This window comes from Neospora caninum, chromosome IX (assembly GCF_000208865.1).
Source record: "Neospora caninum Liverpool complete genome, chromosome IX".
Classification (NCBI taxonomy): domain Eukaryota; phylum Apicomplexa; class Conoidasida; order Eucoccidiorida; family Sarcocystidae; genus Neospora; species Neospora caninum.
Genome location: NC_018390.1, coordinates 3,026,561 through 3,049,368, shown reverse-complemented (window position 1 = coordinate 3,049,368; position 22,808 = coordinate 3,026,561). Strand labels below are relative to the sequence as shown.

General features: G+C 53.9%; 1 protein-coding gene and 3 non-coding genes across 4 annotated transcripts; all 4 read left to right on the top strand.

Moving 5' to 3' along the window:
- Window positions 1-879: 879 nt before the first annotated feature.
- On the top strand, window positions 880-19,842 carry NCLIV_042180 (ccr4-NOT transcription complex, subunit 3,related; the record flags this gene model as incomplete). The annotated part of the gene is made up of 22 exons (XM_003881127.1): window positions 880-1,045; window positions 1,736-1,870; window positions 2,094-2,167; window positions 2,668-3,522; window positions 3,838-5,122; window positions 5,474-7,823; window positions 8,255-8,342; window positions 9,327-9,409; window positions 11,161-11,182; window positions 12,361-12,651; window positions 13,341-13,392; window positions 13,881-13,977; window positions 14,541-14,688; window positions 15,272-15,569; window positions 15,966-16,078; window positions 16,655-16,904; window positions 17,112-17,227; window positions 17,748-17,839; window positions 18,218-18,299; window positions 18,623-18,696; window positions 19,383-19,458; window positions 19,783-19,842. The coding sequence occupies 22 exons, from the start codon at window positions 880-882 to the stop codon at window positions 19,840-19,842; spliced, it is 6,807 nt and encodes a 2,268-aa protein (XP_003881176.1).
- On the top strand, window positions 10,780-10,852 carry NCLIV_t110006. The gene has a single exon. It is a non-coding gene; the product is annotated as a tRNA-Val (tRNA).
- A 1,038-nt stretch (window positions 19,843-20,880) lies between the features above and the next one.
- Window positions 20,881-20,964, top strand: NCLIV_t110005. The gene has a single exon. It is a non-coding gene; the product is annotated as a tRNA-Tyr (tRNA).
- A 712-nt stretch (window positions 20,965-21,676) lies between these two features.
- On the top strand, window positions 21,677-21,760 carry NCLIV_t110004. Its single transcript has one exon. It is a non-coding gene; the product is annotated as a tRNA-Tyr (tRNA).
- The last annotated feature ends 1,048 nt before the right edge of the window (window positions 21,761-22,808 follow it).

Here is a 22,808-nt window from a genome sequence, read left to right as displayed (position 1 = left end):
CTTTCGCGTTTCCCTTCTCGAAGAGCTGGCCGTTCCGCGCCGGGACCTCCCACGGTTCGTCCTCGAGGGGAAAAGAAGCGGAGGAGAGTCCAGGCACTCTCATCGCTTTGCTCGGTTGTCTCCTCCCGCGCGACAGCTGTGTTTATTTCCTCTCGGATCTTGAGTCGTTTTTGAGCCCGCTTCTCTTTCTCTCTCTATCTTCGTCCCCGCTTTGTGGCCGAATGCCGCGACGCTGCCGGTGGATCCGGCGTTTAAGAAGATCTTAAATTTGTGTCTTGCTTCTGCGCGTCGCTTGCCTCGAGGCTGCGTTTCGGTCGCGATTTTCTTTCCTCTTTCGACGCCACACCGCATTTGCTCTTCGTCGATCCTCTGTGTCTCGTGTTCCGTCGCCTTCCGTCCCTCACCTTTTCTGCCTCTCTCTTTTGTGGCCGTGGACACGCGGAACGCCTCCTCCTCTCTTTTCTCTCGTGGGGACTTCTTTCCTCTCTGAGAACCCGCACATTTTGTTCGCTCCTCTTCCTCCTGTCTTGCCGCTCAAATCCTGCGATTCTTCCCTCTCCCGGGTCTTCTCTTCTGAAGCATGCGGCGGTCGTCTCTCTGGCTTCAAGCTCTCTGCATTCTGGACGCGCGCGCTTTCCGCGCCGAGTGCGCCTCTCCGTTCCTTCTCGTCTTGACAACACTCAAAACGCTCTGCCTCTTTTAAGAAGGAAGACGGATTCTCTCTGTCGCGCTGTCCTCCGTGCGGCGCGGTCGCCTGAAGAAGTGTCCGTTGCTCGATGCTTCTCAGAGTCCGTCGCGTCTAAAGGCCTTGTCCTTTCTTCAACTGTTTGTCGGCCTATCAGTCAAGATATGCATCTTGCGCGTTTTTCCTCTCCAGACATGGCTCTGAAGAAGCTCCACACAGAGGTGGACAAGGCGCTGCGGGAGGTTCGCGCATGCATCGACGCCTACGATGAACGATGGCAAGAGTTGCTCGAGTTCAACCGCCAGTTCGTGGAGAGGAAAGACCACCTCGTCGACGAGGCGAAAAAAGAAGTTGTCAGAGGTGCGTCACCGCCCCCCGCAGTCTCCCTGCTCTGCTTACCCACGAATTCCTGTTTTCCAAAAAAACGTTTTGCGGAAACAACGCCGCTGAGATGCAAACACTCGTGAAGTGTCGAGTTATTTGGGGCCTTTCCCAATCTTTGTGCCGAAAATCCTGCATGTCTCTTGCAATTTGATTTCTTTCCTCTCTGTCTCTCGGAAGCCTGGAATATCCTCACGCGTCCACAAACATATCTATACGTATCTTGATATTTACAGACATATCTATATCTATGTACTGCATAAAAATATATACAAATATTTTTATATATATAAATATACTTACATATATATATATATATATATATATATGTATGTGTGTATGTCTGTATGTGTGTCTCTCTCTATCTGTGTATATCTAATAAATATATACAAATATACTTATATATAAATATACTTACATATATATATATATATGCATGTATCTATATATGTCTATATGTGTCTCTCTATTTGTGTATATCTACGTGCATTTGTAAGACAATGCTCATGGGACAAGAGGCCCAGTGCAAAGTGCAGGCATTGGGCGATTTCGTTTTTTCTGGCCGATTTTCCCGACCTGTGTCCTTCCACGTTTGTCTTTTGTGCTTGTCTGTTTTCCATGGTGTCTCATCTCTCCGGCGCTCTTTGGACTTCCGGTCTCTCTTCTCAGGCAAGAAGTACAGCGTGAGGACGGCGACGCTGGAGTTGGTGGACTACAAGCATGTGAATGACGCAAAGGCGAAGATCGAGGCAGACCTCGAAGGTGCACTCCGCAAGCTCCATCGCCTGAAACAGCAGCTAGCCGGTACGGCTTCTTTCTTTTCTCGCACGCGGCGTTTTAAACGGAGAGGTTCAACTCACACGAAACTCGACTCTACGCGAAGGGCGTCTTTCTGTTCTCTGTTTCTCGCTTTGTCTTCCTCTCTCTTGGTCTTTCTCTCTTTTTTCTTCTCTTTTTTCTTTTCGCACCTCGCGTCTTGGGCCATCGCGAGGGTCTGGGGTTCCTTTTCGTGTGTCTACGTGTGCAGATTGGATCCACAACTACAGCGACAAAGACATTCGAAACAAGGACACCTTGACCGAGTTGAGAAAGAGCATTGAGGTACTCGACGTTCTGCCTCTTTAACGCCCGTCGTTCCTCGTTTTTTTTATTCCGGAAAAAACCCCGCGCAGATCTTGCACTTTTGCTCGCGCCGTTCTGCGCTCTGGGCTCCAGCTCCCGTGGCCTTCTTCATCTCTTCACGCCATGGTGTCTTTAAATACCTGTCTGTGTATTTGTAATCATACATCCTCGTCCCTTCATATGTATGTATGTCCGTATGTATACCCACGCACACGTGCCGATAAGTCCCGATCGATTTGTCGATATCTATGTCGCTGTGTCGTGGTTTTCTGGCTAGCTGGCCTGCATGGGCGTAAGAATGATTCTGTATGCTAGAAACGTGCACCTGCATCTATAAAACATATATCTGCATCTACAGAACATACATCTGCATCTCCTGTCTGTACTTACCTTTTCGATGAAGCCCATGACGCGTATAGAGGAGTCCCTCCTGATGTGAGTGTGTTTCAAGTGTATTGATGTTGCTTTCATGTTTCCAGCTTCGGTATAAACGGGGGCGCGTTTTTTACTCGCAAGGCCACAGCTCGCAGCCAAACGATCACGCGGCGCTTGCGGGGTCGGCGCGAGATGCCGGTCGCTTTGCGACTTGCGAGGCGGCGCAGTGGATGACGGAGTTCATCGACGCGTTGTCTTCCCAAATCGACGGCTGGGCTGGCGAACTAGCGGCGCTGGAGGCCGTGCAGGGACCGGCAGCGGAGCGCGTTCCCGAGGCGCCCGTGAAGAAGAGCAGGAAGCGCGGAGGCAAGGAAGCGGTTTCGGAGGCGACATCTCTCCCGGGAAAGGCGTCCTCGCCAGGGACGCGAAACGGCGAATGGAGGCAGGAGAGAATCGCGCAACTCGGCGCAATGCTCGATCTCCACCGCCTGCACGTCGCGCACCTCGAGCGGCTTCTCCAGGCGGTCTGTGGCGAGGAAATCGACGAGGACGACGAACGCCTCGCCGAGTTGAGAGACATCCTCGAGCCGTACGTCCACGAGAACCCCGACTTGGTTGTCATCGTCGCAGACGACGTGTACCAGGAACTCGGTCTCGCCTGCTGCGTGGACGAAGGACGGGACTCCAGCCCGCGAGCGCCCGCGCAGGAAGCCAACGAGACAGCCGACGCATGCAGAGAAGGCAGCGACGAAGGCAGCGCGTCTTCGCCCCGCGACGCGGGGACCTCGCGACACGTCTCGGCAAAACCCGCGGCGGGAGCGACTTCAAAGCGGCGAACGGGCTCAGGCGCCTTCACCCCTTCGTCTGTCGCTTCAGAGGAAACGGAAGGCGGGGCGGAAAAGAGAGAACGAGGAGACAAAGATCCTTCCTCCGGGAATCTCGCTCCGGGGAAACGCCCGGTAAGTGCAGATACACTTCAAAGAGCCACACACACACATGTCATCGTAGCCAGAGACGTATGCCGATTCATGGCGGGTGTGGACTATTTCCTGTGCTCGAGTCTCTTCCGAGGAGTCGGGAGTTTTTGGAAAGAGGCGTTTTTCCCAACACGAACTTTCAGACCCAGTTCAGTCTTCTCTGGCCTATATTTTCTCTGTATGTGGATGTGCGTCTGCGTCTATTCCTTCGTTGAGTCATTGGGCGCCGGTCTCTCTGTGCCTTCTGAGAGCTCCTCACGGCCGCAGTGGTTGTTTTTGTCCTGCGTGTTCCGATAGGAGACGCCTCCGTCGGCGGCGAGTCCGTCCGAGCCTCCAAAGGCTGCATCCTTCGGCGCCGCAGCAGAGTCGGCGATGAGACTTTCGCCGTCTTCGGCGTCTGTTTCCACTGCCGGCACAAGGCGAGCGAGCGCGCGAGACACGCCAGAAGCGTCGTCCGCCCCTTCCTTTGCTTCGTCCGTTTCGTTGGCGTCTCTTGAGAGAGGCGACGAGGCGCGGCACAGCCAAGGCCTGCGAGAAAAGCGTCAAGCGGGCCGGATCAGTTCGGAAGGATCTGGTTCGTCTCCAGAGACGCGCGAGAAAGAAATGCGGCGAAACGACGCGTCGCCGTCGCGATTCGGTGACCTCGCTGCTGAGACAAAACCTTCCAGTTCGAGCAGAGCCTCGGAAGATGCAAAGGCCACGCCGCGGTCTGCCGCCCAGTCCCAGGCGCTTCGCGTTTCTGCGAGGTCCGCATGCGGCAAAGAAGAGCCGCGGGCAACGCCTGCTGCGGGTGCGCATGCTGGGAAAGGGTCGGGTGTCCAGCGCCCCGCGGGCTCTGGCCTCTCGCCGTCTGAGGCGGTCTCCGGGCCGAAGGCCACCCAGACGCCTCCGCTGGAGGACGCGAAGGCGAGAGGAAGGCCGAGCTCTGCTGGGAGTTTGAAAGTTGCCGCGAAGGCGCGACCGCGAGGGTACGCCGAGGCGTTGATTTCGACCTTTGCGGCTCCGGCAGTGCCCGCGGCGGTCGATTTTCCGGCGCTTTCCGCGCACGGCGCCTCGCGTCCCGGCGAGACCCAGCGAGAAGACAGAGAGAGGTCAGGCGAAGAGGCGACCGGCGGAGACACGGAACCGCGGCGCGCACCGGTCTGGGCGCCGGCAGGAGCATGGGCGCCGGGGCGGCGCAGCCTGGCGCGAGGCCCCGCGGGCGGCGGGGCCGAGGGCAACCCGACAGGCCAGGCGACGGGGCAGGCTGCGTCGCCTGAGAGCAAACCCGTGACAGCAGTGGGGAGGGAAGAAAGCCCGAGACAGACGCGTGGAGGCGAGGTGGACGAGCAGAGGGCCTGCGACGGCGGTTGCGGGAGAGGCGGAGAGTCGCACGGCTCGCCAGAGCGACTTGGAGCGAGTGAAAGCGACGCGAGGCTTTGCGAAGGGCGCAGTGAAAACGGAAGGAGGGAAACTCACGGTGCATGCTGTGCCTCGCGGGGAGGTGAGCGAGCGGGAGGAGAGAGAGGAGAGACAGAGAACGAAGGACGGAAACCAGACGCGAGCGATTTAGTTGCCGCTCTCACGACTGAAAGTACCTCCGGTAAGAACCTCGTGGAACAGCGCTTTTAGGATATTTTCAACAAGCCTCTGTCGTCTTTGCGGAGGCGCGCGCGTTGCCTGGTCTCTGATCGTTTCTCTGCGTGTGCCGTTCGTCTCCGTTGCGCCTCGTGCTTGACTTCTCTTCCCGTTTTCCGTGAGGTGGTCTCGCCACCGGCGCTAGGTCGCGTCCTTTGAATAACCTGGACTGCCTTCTCGGCCTCGCCGACTTCTCACATCGACTCCCCATCGCCCGGCTTACCTGTGTTTTCTCGCGTGTTCTTGTTGCTCCTATAAACGCCGTTCCCCATCGCGGTTTCGTCCTTTGCATGTCTCTCACTGTTTGCCTCTCCAGGGTGGATATACGGCTACAGCCTGCGGGCGGTCCAGACTGGCGAGCCGGAGTGCAGGTGGTTTCCGCCCGAGACGCCCCACGTGTTCTTGCCTGCGTCGGAGTCAATCGACTCGGCCGTGGTGTCTTCTTTTCTGTCTCTTTCTGAGTCTTTCTCGCCCTCTGCCGCTCTTTCTGCACATCTCTCTGCGATCTCTCCCCCTGCGCTCGAGAGGCCAGGCGAGGAGCGACCGCCTTCCCTCCTGTTTCCGTTCCCTCCCGTCTCGCAGGCTGACGCGGCGCGCATGCAGTGCAGAGACGGCGAGGGAGATACCCGAGAGGACAGCCGGCAGGCGAGCTCGCCACACGCGCGGGCTGCGTCTCCGTTCACGGCCGGCGAGGGCGACGGCGGCGCAGGCCGCAGCTCGGGAAGTCCCTCCCTGCTGTCTGTTCTCTCCGAGTTTCCGCCGCAGCTGGAAGGGCGCGGCGGTCATGCCTCGGATTCCAAGTTCTCGAGCGCTCGTCCGTCCGGCGTCTCCGGTTCGCTTTCCAGGGATCTGCCGCCCAGCGCGGAGGCTCTCGAGGCCTGGCGGACGGGTGCGTTTCCTTCCAGTTCCCCAGGGACCGTGCCCAGAGCGACCGGCGAGGAGGAACCCAGTTGTCGGTCTCTCGCCCACAGGCGCGACGGCATGCACCACGCGCGCGGCGAAGTGTGTCCCTTGTTTGACTCGTTCCTCCTGGGCTCCGAGGGCGCAGCGGGTGCGACTCTACCTGCCGCTGCGTCGCTGGCGAACTTTTCTTCCTCGCCGATCGCCTCCTCGTCCACACACAGCGGCGGCGCGGGCAGTGGGGGGTGTTGTCTCGGATCGCCAGTCTCGTCCAAGTCTTCGCCGTGCGGTGTCGTGACGCCGCAAAACAGAGGCGGGGCGAGCGGCGAGCCTGTCCACAGCCTTCGTTCGAGACAAAACCCGGTGGACGTGTCGCCGCCTTCCGTCTCCGTGTCGGAGCCCGGAAGTTTGGCGGCGTTGTTGCCCCCCGGGGTTGCCGAAGACGGAGCCTCAGGAGTCTCCTTCTCATCTCTAGCTGCGTTTTCCTCGCCCTTGGCGGCTTCGCCGTCGTGCCCGAGCTCGTCGCTCCCCGCCTTTCTGGCCGGTCACCCAGAGCGCCGCGCCGCGTCTGCACAGACTCACGGCGAGGCTCCTATCCAGTTCGCCTCGGGGAGCCTCGAGCAACCTGGCTCGGCGGGCGCGTCCACGACGTTCTCCGATTCTGCGCGGTCGTCTTGTCATCAGCCGACTCAGTCCTCGGGAGGCGGTCGCGAGAAGATCTCGTCACTTGCGGTTTCCTCGGCCGGGGCGGCGAGTAGACGCGAGACCGGAGGCGAAGGACTGTCTCAGGGCTCCGAGTTTCCTGCGGGACAGGGCGGGAAGCCACACGCGGCCGTGTCAAGCCTGCCCCATTTGCGACTTCCCCTCTCCCCCTTTCTTCCACCGTCGGGTTCCTCTTCGACGGCGATCGGCGAGTCCTGGCGGGACAGGGCGTGCCTGAAGTGTCTCCGCGGTGTATGTACAGTTGTTCACATCATCCCCGACGAAGTCGAAGTGCGCGAGCTCTGCTGGTCTTGGCACGGCGAGCTCGTCGATGAGGGCCGAGAATCGGATGCAGAGGGAGAGCTCCAGGCCAGGGACGCAGAGATCCATGGGAGCGCAGAGGGAGAAGAACGCGCCGGAGAGAACGCGGGAGAGGAGATCGAAGGCCGGCGATTGCAGGTCGGGCCGTCGAGAAGTTTAGATGCGCAGGGTGAGGGATCGGAAGGCAAAGGAGAGGCTGAGAGGAGCAACGCTATGGAGGCGAGAGTGCGCGAGTGGACAGAAGGCAGGAAGAGGGGAGACGAACGGCGTAGCGACTCTGGCGCGATTTTTTCCGAGGCGGACTGCGCCGAGAGACGGTCCTCAGTGTCTTCGCTTCCGCCTCTCGAGCCGCCTCAGTCTGTCGCGTCTACTGCGACGCGCACTGGGGGAGAGAAGAGAACGGCGTCGCCGGAGGATCCTCGCGATCGAGAACAAATCCCAGACCCCAGAGCCGACTGCGGAGAGAGGGGTGTGGAGGGCGGGGAGGAGAGAGAGGCGGTCCTGGACGTTCGGACGCAGAGAGAACGTGGAGGAAGAAGGCCCTCGATTTCCCGCGCCTCGGACCCGGCGCCGCGGGTGTCCAGGAAGGTTCCCGTGGGGAGAAGCGCGCCGACGTCGTGTCGAGGCTGCGCGACCAGGCGCGCGCAAACGCTGCTTAGCTTCGAAAAGGGCGAGCGCGTCGAGGTTCTCGTTCACCATCGACAGGGGTGGATCTTTGGACGCATTCGAGGACAACCCCATAGGTGCGAGAGTTGGAAACGCGACGAAAACAACGCCTTCGAAAGAGTCTTCAATTCGCCGAATTTCTCTGTCTCGAGCCGTCGACGCGCTTTTTAGGGAAACCGAGTCTATCAAAACATAAATATGCACAGACATACACATAACTGTAAATATATACACATGTGTAATTGCGTATGTGTGTATATGTAAAAATGTGTAAGTATGTAAACACCTCTATGCGTCTATGTCTCTGTGGAGGTTTTGGTGGATAAGCGTGCGAGGCGACAAATGCTAAGGGCGCTGGTTCTGTTCGTCTCTGCTGCATCTCGTGGAGCTGTGTGGGTGTGGGGGGGGGGGGGGATCTGGATGCACGTCTCGCCGTCGCGAGTTTCCTGCAAAGGCATGCCAATCCGAGATTTCCATTGTCGCGTTTCGGGTCTGTGCTTGTTTTCAGACGCGGCTGGTTTCCGGACTACATGCTGCAACGTCCCGAGGATGTTTGCACCGTGCTCCCGATCGAAGACCTCGCGTGCACGCAGCTCGTAAGTCGAGAACTCTTTCTGTGAGCAACGCGTCTACGTCTCTATACCCACATGTGCATACATTTGCTTTCAAACATATATGCATAATTATATGAATACGTTTGTAAATCCGTATCTATCCAGATAGTGTGTATGCAGATTCATGTCGAGAGGGGCGATACGTCGAGAAGCGAAGACACATGCTGAACCAGACTCACGCAGATAGTTGTTGACACTGTAACGTTTACAAAAATGTACACACGTATACTTACCTATATATCCTTACATATCTACTCACATGTATACTATATATATATATATATGTATATATATATATATATATATTTGTAGGGAGGTTCGTGTTCATGTTTTGCGTGTGTGGTGTGGTATTGTTTTGAAAGAACTGTCGGTTTTTGCTTGACGCGTTTCTGTGTTGCAGTCGCGAGTTGATGTTCGATGCGTTTCTCTCTCTAAGGGAAGGCGGCAATTTTCCAGCGTTTCCTGTTTTTTACTGCTCGCTTACTTTTGCAGGGTGTGAGCCGCTAGGCTGTCGCTCAGGTGTCGGAGAGGCCTCGAGATGCGTTTCTCGGCTGTGTGCGTGCCGGCGCACGGTGTGCTGGAAGAAACAACGGATGACGCACCCGACGAGACAAAACACAGAGCAGACAGGAAGGAAAAGAATTCGGGGAAAGGAGACAGGAAAGGCGGAGAAGAGAGGTCAACGTAGACGAGAAACGGTGGAGGAAGAGCTGCGTTTGTTTCTCGGGTTTGCATTCGCGCTGCGTGCTTACCTGTAGAAAAAGAGCATGGGAGGTGTATAGAGACGGCGGCAAGTTGAGGGCGGGAGGCAAGAGGAGCGACGTAGGAAGGACGTGGAAGTTACCGTCTGACGAGGAAGACGCAAGAGAGGGAGAGGAGAGAGGAAAAGGAGTGTAGCGAGACCGCGAGAGAAGAAGCGAGACGAGAGAGGGTTTGGATTCTTGTTGTCGGTTTTGCGGTCGTCAGCTGGATTCCTTTTGCAAAGTTGTGCCGTTATGTTTGCTGGCAGTTGACCGATTCATCGTTGAACGGGAAGAATGTGAGCGGTGGTGAGATGGGGCGTCTTTTGGGTTTTGCGTGTCTTTCTCTTGTGGCCTTGGAGGCGGGGAAAGAGAGCGAATGACAGGCGCGATGGACCGTGTCTCTTCTCTGAAGGAAGAGAGGACGCGTGCCGTCGCACTTGTTTCGACGCATGTGACCCACAGCTTTTTGCAGGCGCCGTCGAGAGTTCCTGCTCTCTGCCTGTAGAGTTAAATGTTCGGTTTCTCGTTTGCCAGGTCTTTGCACTTTCTTCTGGAAGTTCACATTCTTCCGATACACTCCGGACTGTTTGACTTAAATCTAAGTCGATTCAGGCAAGATTTTCCTGCAACGCGAGCCTGGAAAGGACAGCAGGCGGTGTCGAGCGAGAGTTTTCATTCACTCAGAGAGAACTCAATCACTCGCGCCGGGGTGTGAGCCGACACTTGGAGGTGGACGCGGCCAAAGGAGACAGCAACAACGGCATTTTCTTTAACGGCACAGCCTCAATCCGGAAGCGCCGCGGAAGCAGATCTCTTTGTTTCGTGTAATTAAAAGATGAATTGTGCTTGCACATGGAGAGAAACTCGACGCAAGAGTTCTGAGGAGTCTGCCGGCTACTCACCAGCAGGATACGAGGAGCAACAACACGAACACCACAGTTCCTCGTGCCGACTCCCTCTCAGTGTTTCTTTCCTTGTTCTCTGCGGACTGGAAAACATATGCATGGGCTTCCTGGAAAAGGACAGCACCAACCCGGGGCCTTGGGAGGCCTCGGCGACGCAAGCGCCGCGTGCCGATGCCCTGAAAAAAGACTCCTCACAGGCTGTATCGCTCGTCTGTTATGGAAAGTTCAGCAAACGCGCAGCGCACGATACACTCCGATCCTGCAGAGTTCAGCGCTCTCTCCCGAGATCCTTGGAGGCGAGAAGACAACGCGACACCCTCTCTCCATGTATCGCCCAAAACTCTGCACAAAGTTAAACACACATCTATCTACCTACTTGTATGTATATATATGTAGACATATGTATATATGTAGAAGGGTCGCAGCGGTCTAACCAGGTGTTTAGTAATGTATGGCAAGACAGATGTCTCATGTCGCGTCGGTAGATCTGTGCAACTGTTCCCGAAAAGCAAAGCGTCTAGATCGATGTACTTTGTTTCAACGGGCGGCATCACGCCGGTGAGGGAAGCACGACCCGTGACCAGGAGAAGCGAACAATATCGATGCCTTCCCCCCCCTCGAATGTATCCCATGGCGCCAAGACTCCCCTTCAAGAGGAAGCATGGAGATACTAACGAGATTCACCGCTGGATCTACGCTGCAGACGACTTGTCTGTTCTCTTCCGCAAACGGACGGCAGCAAAGCGACAGGCTATTCCTGGAGTTTATTAAGCGAGCATGGTCTAGTGGCTATGACGCTCGCCTCACACGCGAGAGGTCCCGGGTTCGATCCCCGGTGCTCGTATTCTTTTTCGTTTTTTTGTTTTTTTTCCAAGGCGCTGTAGATTTACGCGGGCACATGAACTGCAGCCTGTTTTTAGTCTGGAGAAGATTTTTGTCGGAAAAGGATTCTTTGCTTTCTTTGCTCCTGCGAGTGGCAACAATTGAAGGAAACGACTCGTTCAGTTCCACCAAGAGAGACGAGGCGCACACCTAGACTGCGCCGCGGCGTTGCGGCGTCTCTCGCGTGGTGATACTTCTTTTCTGTGCATTTCTTCTCTCTTCTGCTCTCCGCGTCCTTCCTTTCTCTTCGCTTTCCCTCCTCTTTTGCAGGCGAAGAAGACAGCCACAGCAGGTGAGCGCGCCTTTTCCGGCTGGATACTTGCGTTCTCCTCACATCTTTGTCTTCAGTCTCGGCCGGTTACAGAAAACAGCGCCGCTTCCAACAGTGGAGAGCGAAGAGGAGAGAGCAAAGGCAAGAAACGAGCCTCCGTGTCTTACGCTTCTCTAAGGGTGACTGAAAACGCAGGCGAGGCACATCTGCGGAGACCGACTGAGAGAGGCGCACGGAGACAGAGAGACAGGACACGCCTCCGTGCCTCTCCTCGCGGTCGCTGGGCATGCACAGAAAAAATGCACAGGACATATTCTTCAGTCCCGTAGCAGAGCCCTGCCCTGCAACGAGGAAAGTGACGGATTTTTCTCAATGATTCTTCCTCTTTTTTTCGGTTTCTTCCCTCCATGGAAGCGGCCCTTGAAAGGCCTCCTGCCTCCTTTCTCCATGCCGTCCTCTATCTGACAAGACAACCGCGTGTCGTACACTGAAGGCAGCCAGCAGAAAAGGACCAGGCTTTGCTTCTGAACTTTGCATTCGTTTCGTCTCCCTGCATTCATCCTCGCTGAGAGAGCGAAGGAAAAAATTCGATCGCCGGCACGCCTCAGCAGTGTGTCCATCTCAACATGAGGATCCTGGATCCCTAGAGTCTCGCGACACGGTCGCAGCCCGTGTGACTCTCCGCCTCGTCCCCTCCCATCGTCGCCGCCTCGTCAGCAAACTGCGTGTCTGGTCCGCGCGGGCGTCTCCTCTTCTCTCTCGGTCTCCCCTCTTCTCCCGCCTCTTCTCTGCGCTCTTCTCTCTCGTCGCCCCTTTCTTTCCCTATCTCTTGTTCCCTCCATCCTCCCTCTTCTCCCCCGTCCTCGTGCTCTGGCATCCTCCATCTTCTTCTCGCCGCCGCATTCGTCTCATCTCCCTCTCCTCCTGTCCTTCTTCTTCTCTCTCTTGTTCTCTCTCTTCTTCTCTCTCTGCTTCTCTTTCTTGTTCTCTCTCTTGTTCTCTCTCTTGTTCTCTCCCTTCTTCTCTCTCTTCTCGGTCTTCTTCTCGGTCTTCTCTCTCTTCTTTTCTCTCTTCTTTTCTCTCTCCTTCTCCCTGCGCTGCACTCTCTTGTTCTCCTCTCATTCTCCGTCTCATTCTTGCTCTCTTTCGTTCTCTGGTTCTCCCCTCTCTGTTCTTGGCTCTCCTTCGCTGCTATGCAGGCAGAAGCGCGAGCCGCGGAACCGCCCGCGAATACTTTTTTCGCGTGGTTGCGGGAGCGAGAAGAGCAAGATGTGCAGGCCGGGGAGCGGAGGCGGAAGGAAGCGGAGAAAACAGAAAAGGGGTTCTTTTCTTGGCTGCGCGAGCGACAAGAGGACGACGCCATTTGGCAGTGTAGCTGGGATGTCCCAGCATCCGATCGAAAACAGAAAAGAGAAGAGCATGAGCCTATCCTCGTCTTTGACGTGGGCGGGTACCACCTCCGGGCGCACGTGGCGGAGCGGGGAGGCGAGGTAAAGACAGAGACAAGCGAAAATGTTGGGGGAAAGTGAACACAAAAAAACCCAAACATCTATCTTTGGCCTTCGGGCCTGAGTACCAGAAAGGAAATGGACACGATGTGAAGCCCTCTATGCACTAGAAGTTAGAGAGGAATGACCGAGTCAGCGTACACTTGTTAGCCCCTGCAACGGATAAGCAGAAACAGTCATTTAGCTTTTGACACAGACAACAGTGCATGTGCGTACGCAGAGACACAGTTGACCGGATAGCGATACGGAGACATATAGGAGACAGGGAACTAGAACAAACACACCCTTCGACGAATTTGCATATACAAACGGAGAGAAAGAAATCGAATTATGTGAATATATTTATGAGATATATACATATATAGCTACGTAGTTACAGACATGTATGGATGGAGATGTGGACATGCATATACGTTTGTAGGTATATAAACGTAGCCCCACGTATATAGATATATATATATAGAGAGAGAGATTTGATAAGTTTCGGACACAGCCAAGCGAGCGTCTGTCTCTTTGGAAAAGCTGATTCTTTCCACGTAATAGCCATCTCGAAATTCTTTCGAAGCCCCACTTGTGTCCGTGTATGACTCTCGTTTGGCATCTGTCCTGTTCTCAGTAGGCATCGCTGTCCTTCTTTTTCTCTTCTTTTGTCTCTCGTTTCTTTTTTCTAGGGGGAAGAACAAAGCTCCGTCCTCCCCAGCTGCGTCCGGCGGCCGTGGACAGGTTCGTTGTTTCGTTCTGCAAATTTTTCCGCGCTCGCGTTTTCGCGGTCTCCCATTTGCTCCGGCCAAGCGGTCTTCTGTGTCTCCTCCTATACGGCTTTATATTCACGCATTGCTCGTGGTCTCTTCTCTACACGAGCTATCTCGCAATCTCGTCTCTCTGTTTCTGCTTTCTTCGTCTTTGCTAACTTTCTCCGTTGTTCCCTCGTGTGCATGTTTCTGTTGCGGCGTCTACTCGATGTTTCTCTCTCTACCATCGCTCAGAGGCACAATACATACACATATACTTACATGTACGCATATGTACACACATATATACATGTAGACACAGATATCCATAACGTGAGCGGAGGTATAAATATGTCTCTATGAGTATATGTATGTGCGTGTGTGTCCCATTTGCTGCTATCTGTGGTCTTTGAGTTTTCATGTGTTGAGGCTTTCTTTCTGTCGTGCGTTTTTCTCTGTTGTGTCTGCTCGATGTGGCAGGAGAGGGCGGGTATCTGTCAGGCACTGAACGTGGCGCCGTGCAAAACTGGGAAGAAGTTGAAGATGTCCTAGTTGAGACTCTAGAGAATCACATGCCGTGAGCCGCGAAACGCCCAATTTTGCTGCAGTCTCTCGCAAAGCTGCAAACCCCAAACAAGCCTATCTCCCAATCCCCGTCTGGCTACGAGTAGTGCATGGCTTTGTGTGCACGCATTTCTCTAGAGCTTCTCCAGTTTCTTTCAGCCGCGTCTCTCAAATGCCGATTCGAGTCTGGCGAAGCCTGCATCTTCATTCCCATGGGCACGTATATATGTATATATTCACGTGAATCAATGCATATGGAAATGTATATGCATGTATGTATGTGAAGAGAAGAAGACGTAGGCGTGTATGTATATTTGTATGTGCATATATTTAGAGATATACCTATGGGTATATATATACGATTATATATATATATATATATCAACACATATGTGCCTGGTTGTGCATGTATATTCATGTACATACCTACGTGTGTATAGATGTAGGCGTAGACAGAGAATGTCGTCCGGCCCCAGTCTCGGAATCCCAGTCCCGTCGAAGTCTGCGGTTGTTTTTGGTCCTCTTCTGACTACGGCTGGGGGACTTTCTTGTGGTGACTCTTTTTCGGTTCTTCAGAATTGGAATTGGTGGGCTGTCTTTCAGCGACGGCGTGAAGCGCTTTCTGGCGTGCGCCAGCAGCCTGCGCTCGCCTTCCCACTTTGCTCGGCTGGGCGAGATCGTGTTCGAGCTCCTCGGCGCTCAGCAATTCCTCAGCGTCGACCAGGTGTGTGCATGCACACACGTGGTCTACGCAAAAACGCGGGATAAGGCCTTTTCCCACGCACGCGTAGAGAGACGCTCCCACAGGTTCACAAGGTTTCACGCCTCTCCACCGACAGGTGTAGCGATGCGGACGAGCTCATATACATATATATATATATATATATATATATATATGTTTCTCTGTACGAATTTGTCTCTTGTGGGAGCTGTGTAGTCTCGTATACGAAGAGGTGCATGCATGCACATGCGTGTGTTTAACGTTATTTATCGTGCTGCACACTCACACGGCTCTATATATACAGATAAACGTATACGTGCAAGTATAGTAGGCGTGTAGCTACGTTTTGCTTAGTGTGTCATCGCCATGACTGTGACGCAGCGCACTCTAACGTTTCAATCCTTCATGCTTCGACGAGTTCTGCTCTCGCGTTTCGCAAACGTCCTTTCCCGGCACCGGTCCATTTCTCCTTTCTCTCTTTCTCCGTTGTGATACCCGCTCCTCTCCCTCTTTGTCATCATCTTCTGCATCCTCAGCTTCTTCTGTCTGGCGTCTTGTTTTTTCCCTGTGCACTTTCCCTCGTCAGGATCTACTCTCTGCTCTCGCGATTTGCGGGTGTAGCTACCCCGGCCGAGTGGCGGAAGAGGGAAAGGAGCCTTTCGCCGACGCCGCCGTGCGCCTCTGCCAGCAAATGCAAAACTTCACAGGCGTGATTGTCGACATGGGTTCGTCGGTTTCTCGGATTTCTCCGCTCCTCTCTGGCTTGGCGATTTCCGGCATTGCTGTCGAGTTGCCGATTGGCGGGCGCGACCTTGATCTGGTGATTCGGGATGATCTCCTTGAACAAAACGAGGCGTTCTCAAGCGCACCGGCGCGTCGAGCCAGTGAGCGCTTTCCAGTTCTCTCTGTGGTGCTCGGAAAAACAGTTTTCCACATTTCCGAAGGCAAGAATGGCCTACTCAGGCTCCTCGCCCCGCTCGCCTACACCCCACCAGATATAGTCAACCTCACACCGCGGCAAACCGACCAGCGCATTTTTGTTTATCCACAGGCCGATATCCCTCTGAGAGAAAAACATGTTCGAATGCATGCATGGCCAACCATTCAGAAACATATATATATATATATATATATACAGCTCCCTATGTAAAAAATAACGTATACAAACGCAAGTAAGTAGCTTCACAGGTACGCCTACCAATACATACATTTCCATGATTGTAAGATATACCTGTGCGACTTGCATGTTTCTCAGAAAATATCGAGTGTGCGTGGTGCAGGTGATGTCGAAAAGCGGAGCGACAGCGGGGCGCAAGACCGCCGCGACTGTCTAGGGACCGAAGGGAGCACGCGGTGGGAGAGCCGGGACACAAGAAGGAATGTGGTTTCGTTGGTAGGCGCCCGAGCGACGCCTGCGAATCTCTAGATCGCTAAAGAGGTGGTCGACGCCTTTGCGTTTCAGCGTGCGGCTCTGGCTGGGGGTGGAACTGAGTTGCAGGCACGCAACTCTTTGTTCCTCCTTGTGCGCCCTATCTTTTTTGGGAAGCGTAGCGACTCACCGGGACCAGTCCACGGCGCTGGTTTTATGGCGGACTCGCTTCCTTCTCGTTTTCTATCGCATTCACTCATAAGACAGACGCGGCAGGAAGCCGGGATCTCACGCTTCCCACGCGGTGTATGGAAGCACGGTGCCGCCCGCTCTGCTCTCCACGTCGGCATGCAATACCCATCAGAGCCCAACTGAAGCTAGACTCCCTGTTACGAATTCTAAGAGGGGATTCGTAGGGCTCTGTGCCCCCCCCAGTGAGAAATAGAGTGGGCGAGGCAAAACGCATCGTCTGACCCCAGTTTCCCGGGCAGCTCGTTTCTGGTTTTTCCGGGGGTGCTAAGCAGCCATCGAGAGAAGAAAGGATCGGATGTCGCGCGCCTGACGCCCTTCGCTGGCCGTGTGGTCTCCGAATTTGCTCAGACGGCAGCGAGACAAGGAAAGGAACGTCTTCTCTACTGCGTGGAGGAACCCGCGGCGAGCGACTTGGGAAGTAACGTCGTGCTTCAGGCCGAGGCCGCGTTCTGTGCTTCGCACCCGGTCAGCTACGAGGTGTACATACACCGGAACGCCAGGAGACACTCGAGTGCCGCCCCGTGTGGGGACGACGCTGCGGACAAGGAAGAACAAGCAGGATCGCCAGCACGCCAGAGTGGAGAAACGCACTGCACGTGTAGGCGTCTCTCTCTTCCCGGGTCCTCCGGTTCGCCTTCTCTTTCGTCTTCTCGTTCACCTTCTCTTTCTTCTTCTGTGTCTTCGTCGCTTCACGCCCGTGCTTCTCTTCTCGGTTTGGGAGAGCAGGAGTCAGAGGGTTCTTAGGCGAGGCAGAGAAGAGAATCTGCGTCGGGTTTCTTCTCTCCCTGTGTTTCTTTGGAAACAGGCGAAGCGGTGAGAACGCACGCAGGTGAAAGGCACATCAACTTCCTCACAGCGTCGCGCGTCTTGGCATCGGAACTGTTCTTCGATGAAGCGATTCTGGCGAACTACCGACGACGTGTAAGCCGCCGACGCCACAGCTCTCTTTTCGCTTTCGTTTTCCCGCCCTTGTTTCTCTGGGACTTGTGTGTTTTGCGCCTGTGCAAAAACACCGGCATGCACATACACGATACAAAAGTACGGGCGCGAACGACGCAGTCACAGAAGTCGACGTCTCTGTGTGCAGATCCTTCCCCTTTGCCATCCCGTTTCTTTCTCTCTTCCCCAGTGTCCCTCGCGTAACAGGCTATGTGCATATATGTATGAAAGCATATAAATTGTATGTATATATACATATATGGATAGATGCATGCATATGCGGATTTATGTACGCGAGGTGTTTGCATGAATGGCGTGTGCACGCATATCTACGTATCGTGTGGTTCTGCCGAGGTAAGCCTTGGTTCCTCGGGTGTACCCGTCTCTCCGTCGTGTTTCGGCCGTCGCCCTCACCTACATATATATATATATATATATATATATATATATATGTTTATACATGTAGGATTTCTTGTCGGATTCTTTCTCTGTCTGACCGCAGCATCATCGTGGCGGGGTGGACAGGCTGGACGGCGAGACGCTGCCTGCCGCCTTGCTGTCTGCCGTGGAGGCATGCCCCCTCGACCTCAAACGGTAACGCTTTCGCTTCCGGAGCAGAGCATCAGAGAGAATCGATTTTCTGCATGAGGCGAGGAAGACTCAAGAACCGATAGAGAAACAGGAATCGTTTTGTGTCTGAACGTCTCGCACTCTCCTGGACGGTTTTGTCCATGTAGACGCCGCCGCCCGGGACATCTTTTCTCTGTCTCCCCTCTCCGTCGCTCACCACTGCTCCCCTTCAAATCATCTGACTTCAGAGAGGAGATAAGCAAGCAAACATATTGATGTAGGTGTGTGTATAGAGATTTACGTAAAAAAAACGACGCTTTAGATCAGCGATGCGCGACCTTTCAAATAACAGAACGGTTTGTGCTCGTTTGTGTGGCTGGGGTGGCTCTTCGATTTTCCCAGAGAGTTGCTGGAGAACATTTATCTGGTGGGAGGTTCGTCTTTGATTCCTGGCTTCGCGCTGAGGCTCCAAGCAGAGGTGACGGTGAGAGGACCAGAAGCTAAAGGGAACCTAAAGGGAGCACAGACAGAAAGGTCGGCACATCGGCGACGGTGGAGACGAAGGATCGAAGGCGTCCAGAGAAATGGAAACGCGAAAAAAAGAGAATCAATAGGCCAAGGAAGATGAAAGGGACGGGGCGAGCGAAGAAGCCCCGGAACCCACCGAGAGGGGACGAATGGGAGCAGTCGAGAGCCCGGGGAAAAGAAACAGAGAGAGAAAGGACGGCAGCAAGAGCATGAGAGTGAAGGCGACAGAAAACAACTTAGAGGTGGTCTTTTTGCTGTCGTGTCTTTTTCCGGCTGCAGCGCCTTCTTCGCCGTCAGAAAGCACACAGCCCCATTCTCCCGAGAGTCCACGTCCTGCCGTCTCCTCTCCAGCTGTAGGCCTCTCCGGGTTCATCGGTTTTGACTGGCCGTTGTTTAGAAACTACCAGTCGAGGCAGGCTCACAACTCTGAAGAACGGAGACGCAAATTCGTCTCGCCTTTTTTTTTCGTTTTTTAAATACTCGAACAAACGTGTAAATGTCTACTAAAGAAAGATATGCAGAAACAGATGTGGATGTGGAGCATATGCAGGCACTGGAGTATTCACAAAGGTGAACCGTTCTGTGTTCGATAGGTAGCCGAAATGAGTTGCGAATGACTGTCGAGATGCCTGCAGCGGTGTATCAACCGCAGAACCGACTGAGGACTCGAGTGCGTGGAAACTCGCTCATGTCGCGTTTCGTGAATAGGTATGCAGGAGATGTTTGAGGAGGGTTGTATTGAAATGGAAAAAGGATCCATTTCGCGATGCGAGCATAGTCTTTGCATTAAGAGTGACAAGCAACGAGGGGTACCCTTGAAACGAAGGGAGATAGTGGAGAAGTTGCACTACTTTTGTGTGTACGTAAAGAAACAGAATCGCCTAATAAGGTAGCTACTGGCCATACATCAGCCCATGCATGACAATACGTTCGTATATATATATATATATATATATATATGGGGGGAGGGGGTAAGCGCATGTTTGTGCACATAGATGTGCAGTATTTCGTGCTATTCCTCTGGTTTCCTCTCGCGCAGCCATTCCGGTGTTGCAGGAGGCTTCCGCTTTGCTCTCGGTCCCCAGTTCGACCTCAACCACATCAGTCGGCATCAGGTAGATGGCCACGGGCACGCAGATTTCATCATTTTCGTTTCCTCGTTTTTGTCTTTCCGTGCTTTCTCTCACATTGAAGTATTCCTCTTTGCAACTTCGTCGATCGCTATGTCGTCCCGTTACGATCTGCACTTCTCTCTCTCTCTCTGTCTCTCTCTCTCTCTCTCTCTCTCTCTATATATATATATATATCACCGTTCTCCCACTGTTTCATGTTCACCACTGTGTGGCTCTTTTCCTTTCTTTCTTTCTCCGTTTTTCCCTTCGCCCTGGCTCTCCGCTCGCGAAAAAATCCTGTTTTGTGCGTCTGGCTTCTTTGTGCAGTACGAGGAATACGGAACCTCGTTTCTGGAGCGTTTCAGCGTCAGAGGTCGTCTGCGATGAGGCAGGCGGCACCATCCAACCCAGATTCTGGGGACCTCCCGACGTTCAAGGATGTTAATGCTGAAATACATTATAATAAAAAAATCATGTAGACATCCATAGACATCGATGTGCATGTGTACACCATAATGTCGATATGCAGGTGTCAGTGTACAAACATGCGTGCGCGAGTACAAAAGCATGCGTGTATATTTGCATGTACATTTGCCTTCAAGGAAAATGTGAGTCTATGCAGGACGTGGAGCACCCAGGGGGGTTGACAGTGTCTTATGAACCGCGTGCGTTTTTCTTCTCTACCACGGGAACGCGGTTGCCGCAATTCACTTGTTAATCATCTGCGCCCATTCCGTCGCTCGCATTTGAAAACACTGAAAGAGAGCACATCATCGCCGTCCGCGTTGCTGTCTGTAAAAGTGGTACAGAAGCGGATGGCTACCCACGGTTGAGATAATGTTGAACCAAGAAGCCTGCTGGTGCGACTCCAGTTTTCGCCCCAGTGGCGGCACGCCTGTGCGCGCAGCCACGTGCGGCCTCCATTGCTTTTTCTTCTGCAGCGAGAACTCTAAACCCCCAGAAATCATTGCTCCCAACCAGCTTGGTGGCGCACACATGCTGCACACTTTTGGAAGCAACAACCCACGGTCGCCCCGAAACGACACATGAAGCTATCCATATGTGTAAGCACCCATTTATATATCTGTATATTCGTAGGGATATATATATATACGGTTATGTGTGTAGTACATACACACACAGAGTAAAGGAGGCAAATATGGTTATTTGCTGTTTATGTGAGGTTCGATCACGTGTTCCAACTGGGTCCATGCGGAACCGCGGACCTCCCAGCGTAGTGGGCAGTGCCGGTGCCACGAAATAAAGGGTTTTCCCAGAACTTGTCGTCTTTGAAAGTTCGAAGGCAACAGACCCAGGGTTATGTCGTGATGTCCGAAAACTGTTCACCGGGATCACGTGGCAGGGCGCGACGGAATTCCCATTATGCGACGGATTCGGCGCCACACCTGTGGCGTTCCACTGTCACCGGTGATAGCTCAGTTGGTAGAGCGGCAGACTGTAGAAGTCGCAGAAATCTGTTGGTCCCTGGTTCGATTCCGGGTCACCGGAGGATTTTGCGTTGGCATGCGCTTTTCAGTCCCATATCTGCCGTCCCTTCAACCGTACCACGACACGGACCAAAGAGACACCACATTCGGTTTGGTAAGGGGCTGTTTGCGTGTCGTGTCGGCGTGACATGGTGTCTCCTACGTTGCCAGTGTCATTGACAGCGTAGCGGAAAAGCCCGCACGCCGCCAGTGAAACTAGATTCCTACGATTATTAGGAAAAATCGAAGGAGTACAGGAATACGGATGCGCAAGACGGCTCTTATTCACGGTAATGGCAACTGAACACCACCCTTTTCGTGTTCGGTACAAGAGGGATCCCCAAAGTGTGAGCCGATCCGTGCTCCCGGCGAAACAACCTCGGACGCGTGGTCGTACCGGTGCACTAGTTTGTTCCGCGTACGAGTCTTGACACATTCGCTTGCCTTGCGTCTGTCTCCAGTGTCGCGGGTCTCTTCTGGAATCAAACAGTCAACGTCCACGCGATGCTATGCCGTGCAGCGCCCGCTGCTGTGTGCCCATCGGGTAACGCTACGGGTACGGAACCCCGCAGCAAGTCAGCGAATAGTGTTTCCTTTCTGTTGCTTTCGGTTCATTTTCCCCCACAACTGCGGGAGGTACCGTGAAATATGTCCTGCAAACAAAAGTGTAGGTGTGGGAGTTATGTGGTGACGAAATTCCTCTTGCGTTGCCGAGGTGAACCAAGGAAAGCTCACCGGTGATAGCTCAGTTGGTAGAGCGGCAGACTGTAGAAGTCGCAGAAATCTGTTGGTCCCTGGTTCGATTCCGGGTCACCGGACTTTTTGCGCCTTACTAACGGGCTGAGGTTTTTGTGGAGGAGAAAGGAACATAACAGCTGGTTGCTTCTTTCTCGCAGGTTTTTCCTCATTAAATCTGGTTTCCGCTGCTCAGAAATGCCCCTCCTAATTGTACGCAACGGCCCCTCAGCAGAGGAGCAGCTTCCATTCGCATTCACCCAGCGGCGTGGCTGTGCATGCTTGTGTCCGCCATTCCCGGAGCGACTGATATTCGACGGGATTCTCGTGTTTTATGCCAGTGGAACAGGTTCGCTGCAGCATACGTGGGGCTGACCGAATCCATTGTCTTGGAATGCCGGACTGCTGTGTTCCTCGGTGAGTTCATGGTAACAACCGGCGTAGGCGTGAACTTTCCAACGATATGCAGAACAGAGTCACTCGCCACCGTAGTACAGGATGGCGTTTCTTAGCATTTTTCACAGGCATGTGAGGCGATGTGACTTTCATCTTGCAAGGAACTTGTAGACCCATGTGCCTGAACAACCCGTACAGAGGGTCGGTGATCCATAACTGGATAACTCGAACCGAACGGAGATGACACGAACAGGAGAACTAGGGGCTTCCGGTTTGGTTCTTCTATTTACATTAGGAGGTCTTCACTATGCTCTGCTAACGCAGTAGCTCTTGGATCCGATACGCAAAGACAGCAGATCTAAGCCAGGCGTCCAACTGTAGACACACCCACGCCCCTCCACCGCAAACATCCCCGCCAAAGAATCCTTCCTTATCTCAATTCAGGCACGCTGGAGTTTTTTTCGGTCTTTTCATTCCGCAACAGTGACACACCCACCTACTAGGGAAAACGTTTTCTTTGCACGGAGGTCCGAGCTCTTTATGTAGTCGTGCATGCCTCAACCTTCTGACGAGGGCTACCGCCTGCAGTCAGGTGTGAGGGCGCTCAGCACTTCACAATACCATAGTTAGCACTTGCACTGCGGCATTCCCTTGCGTGGATGGATGGTTTCGCCGAGACACTGTGACGAGTGACGCATTCACTGAATGGAAGTTTCTGCCGGAGCAGTGGCGGGG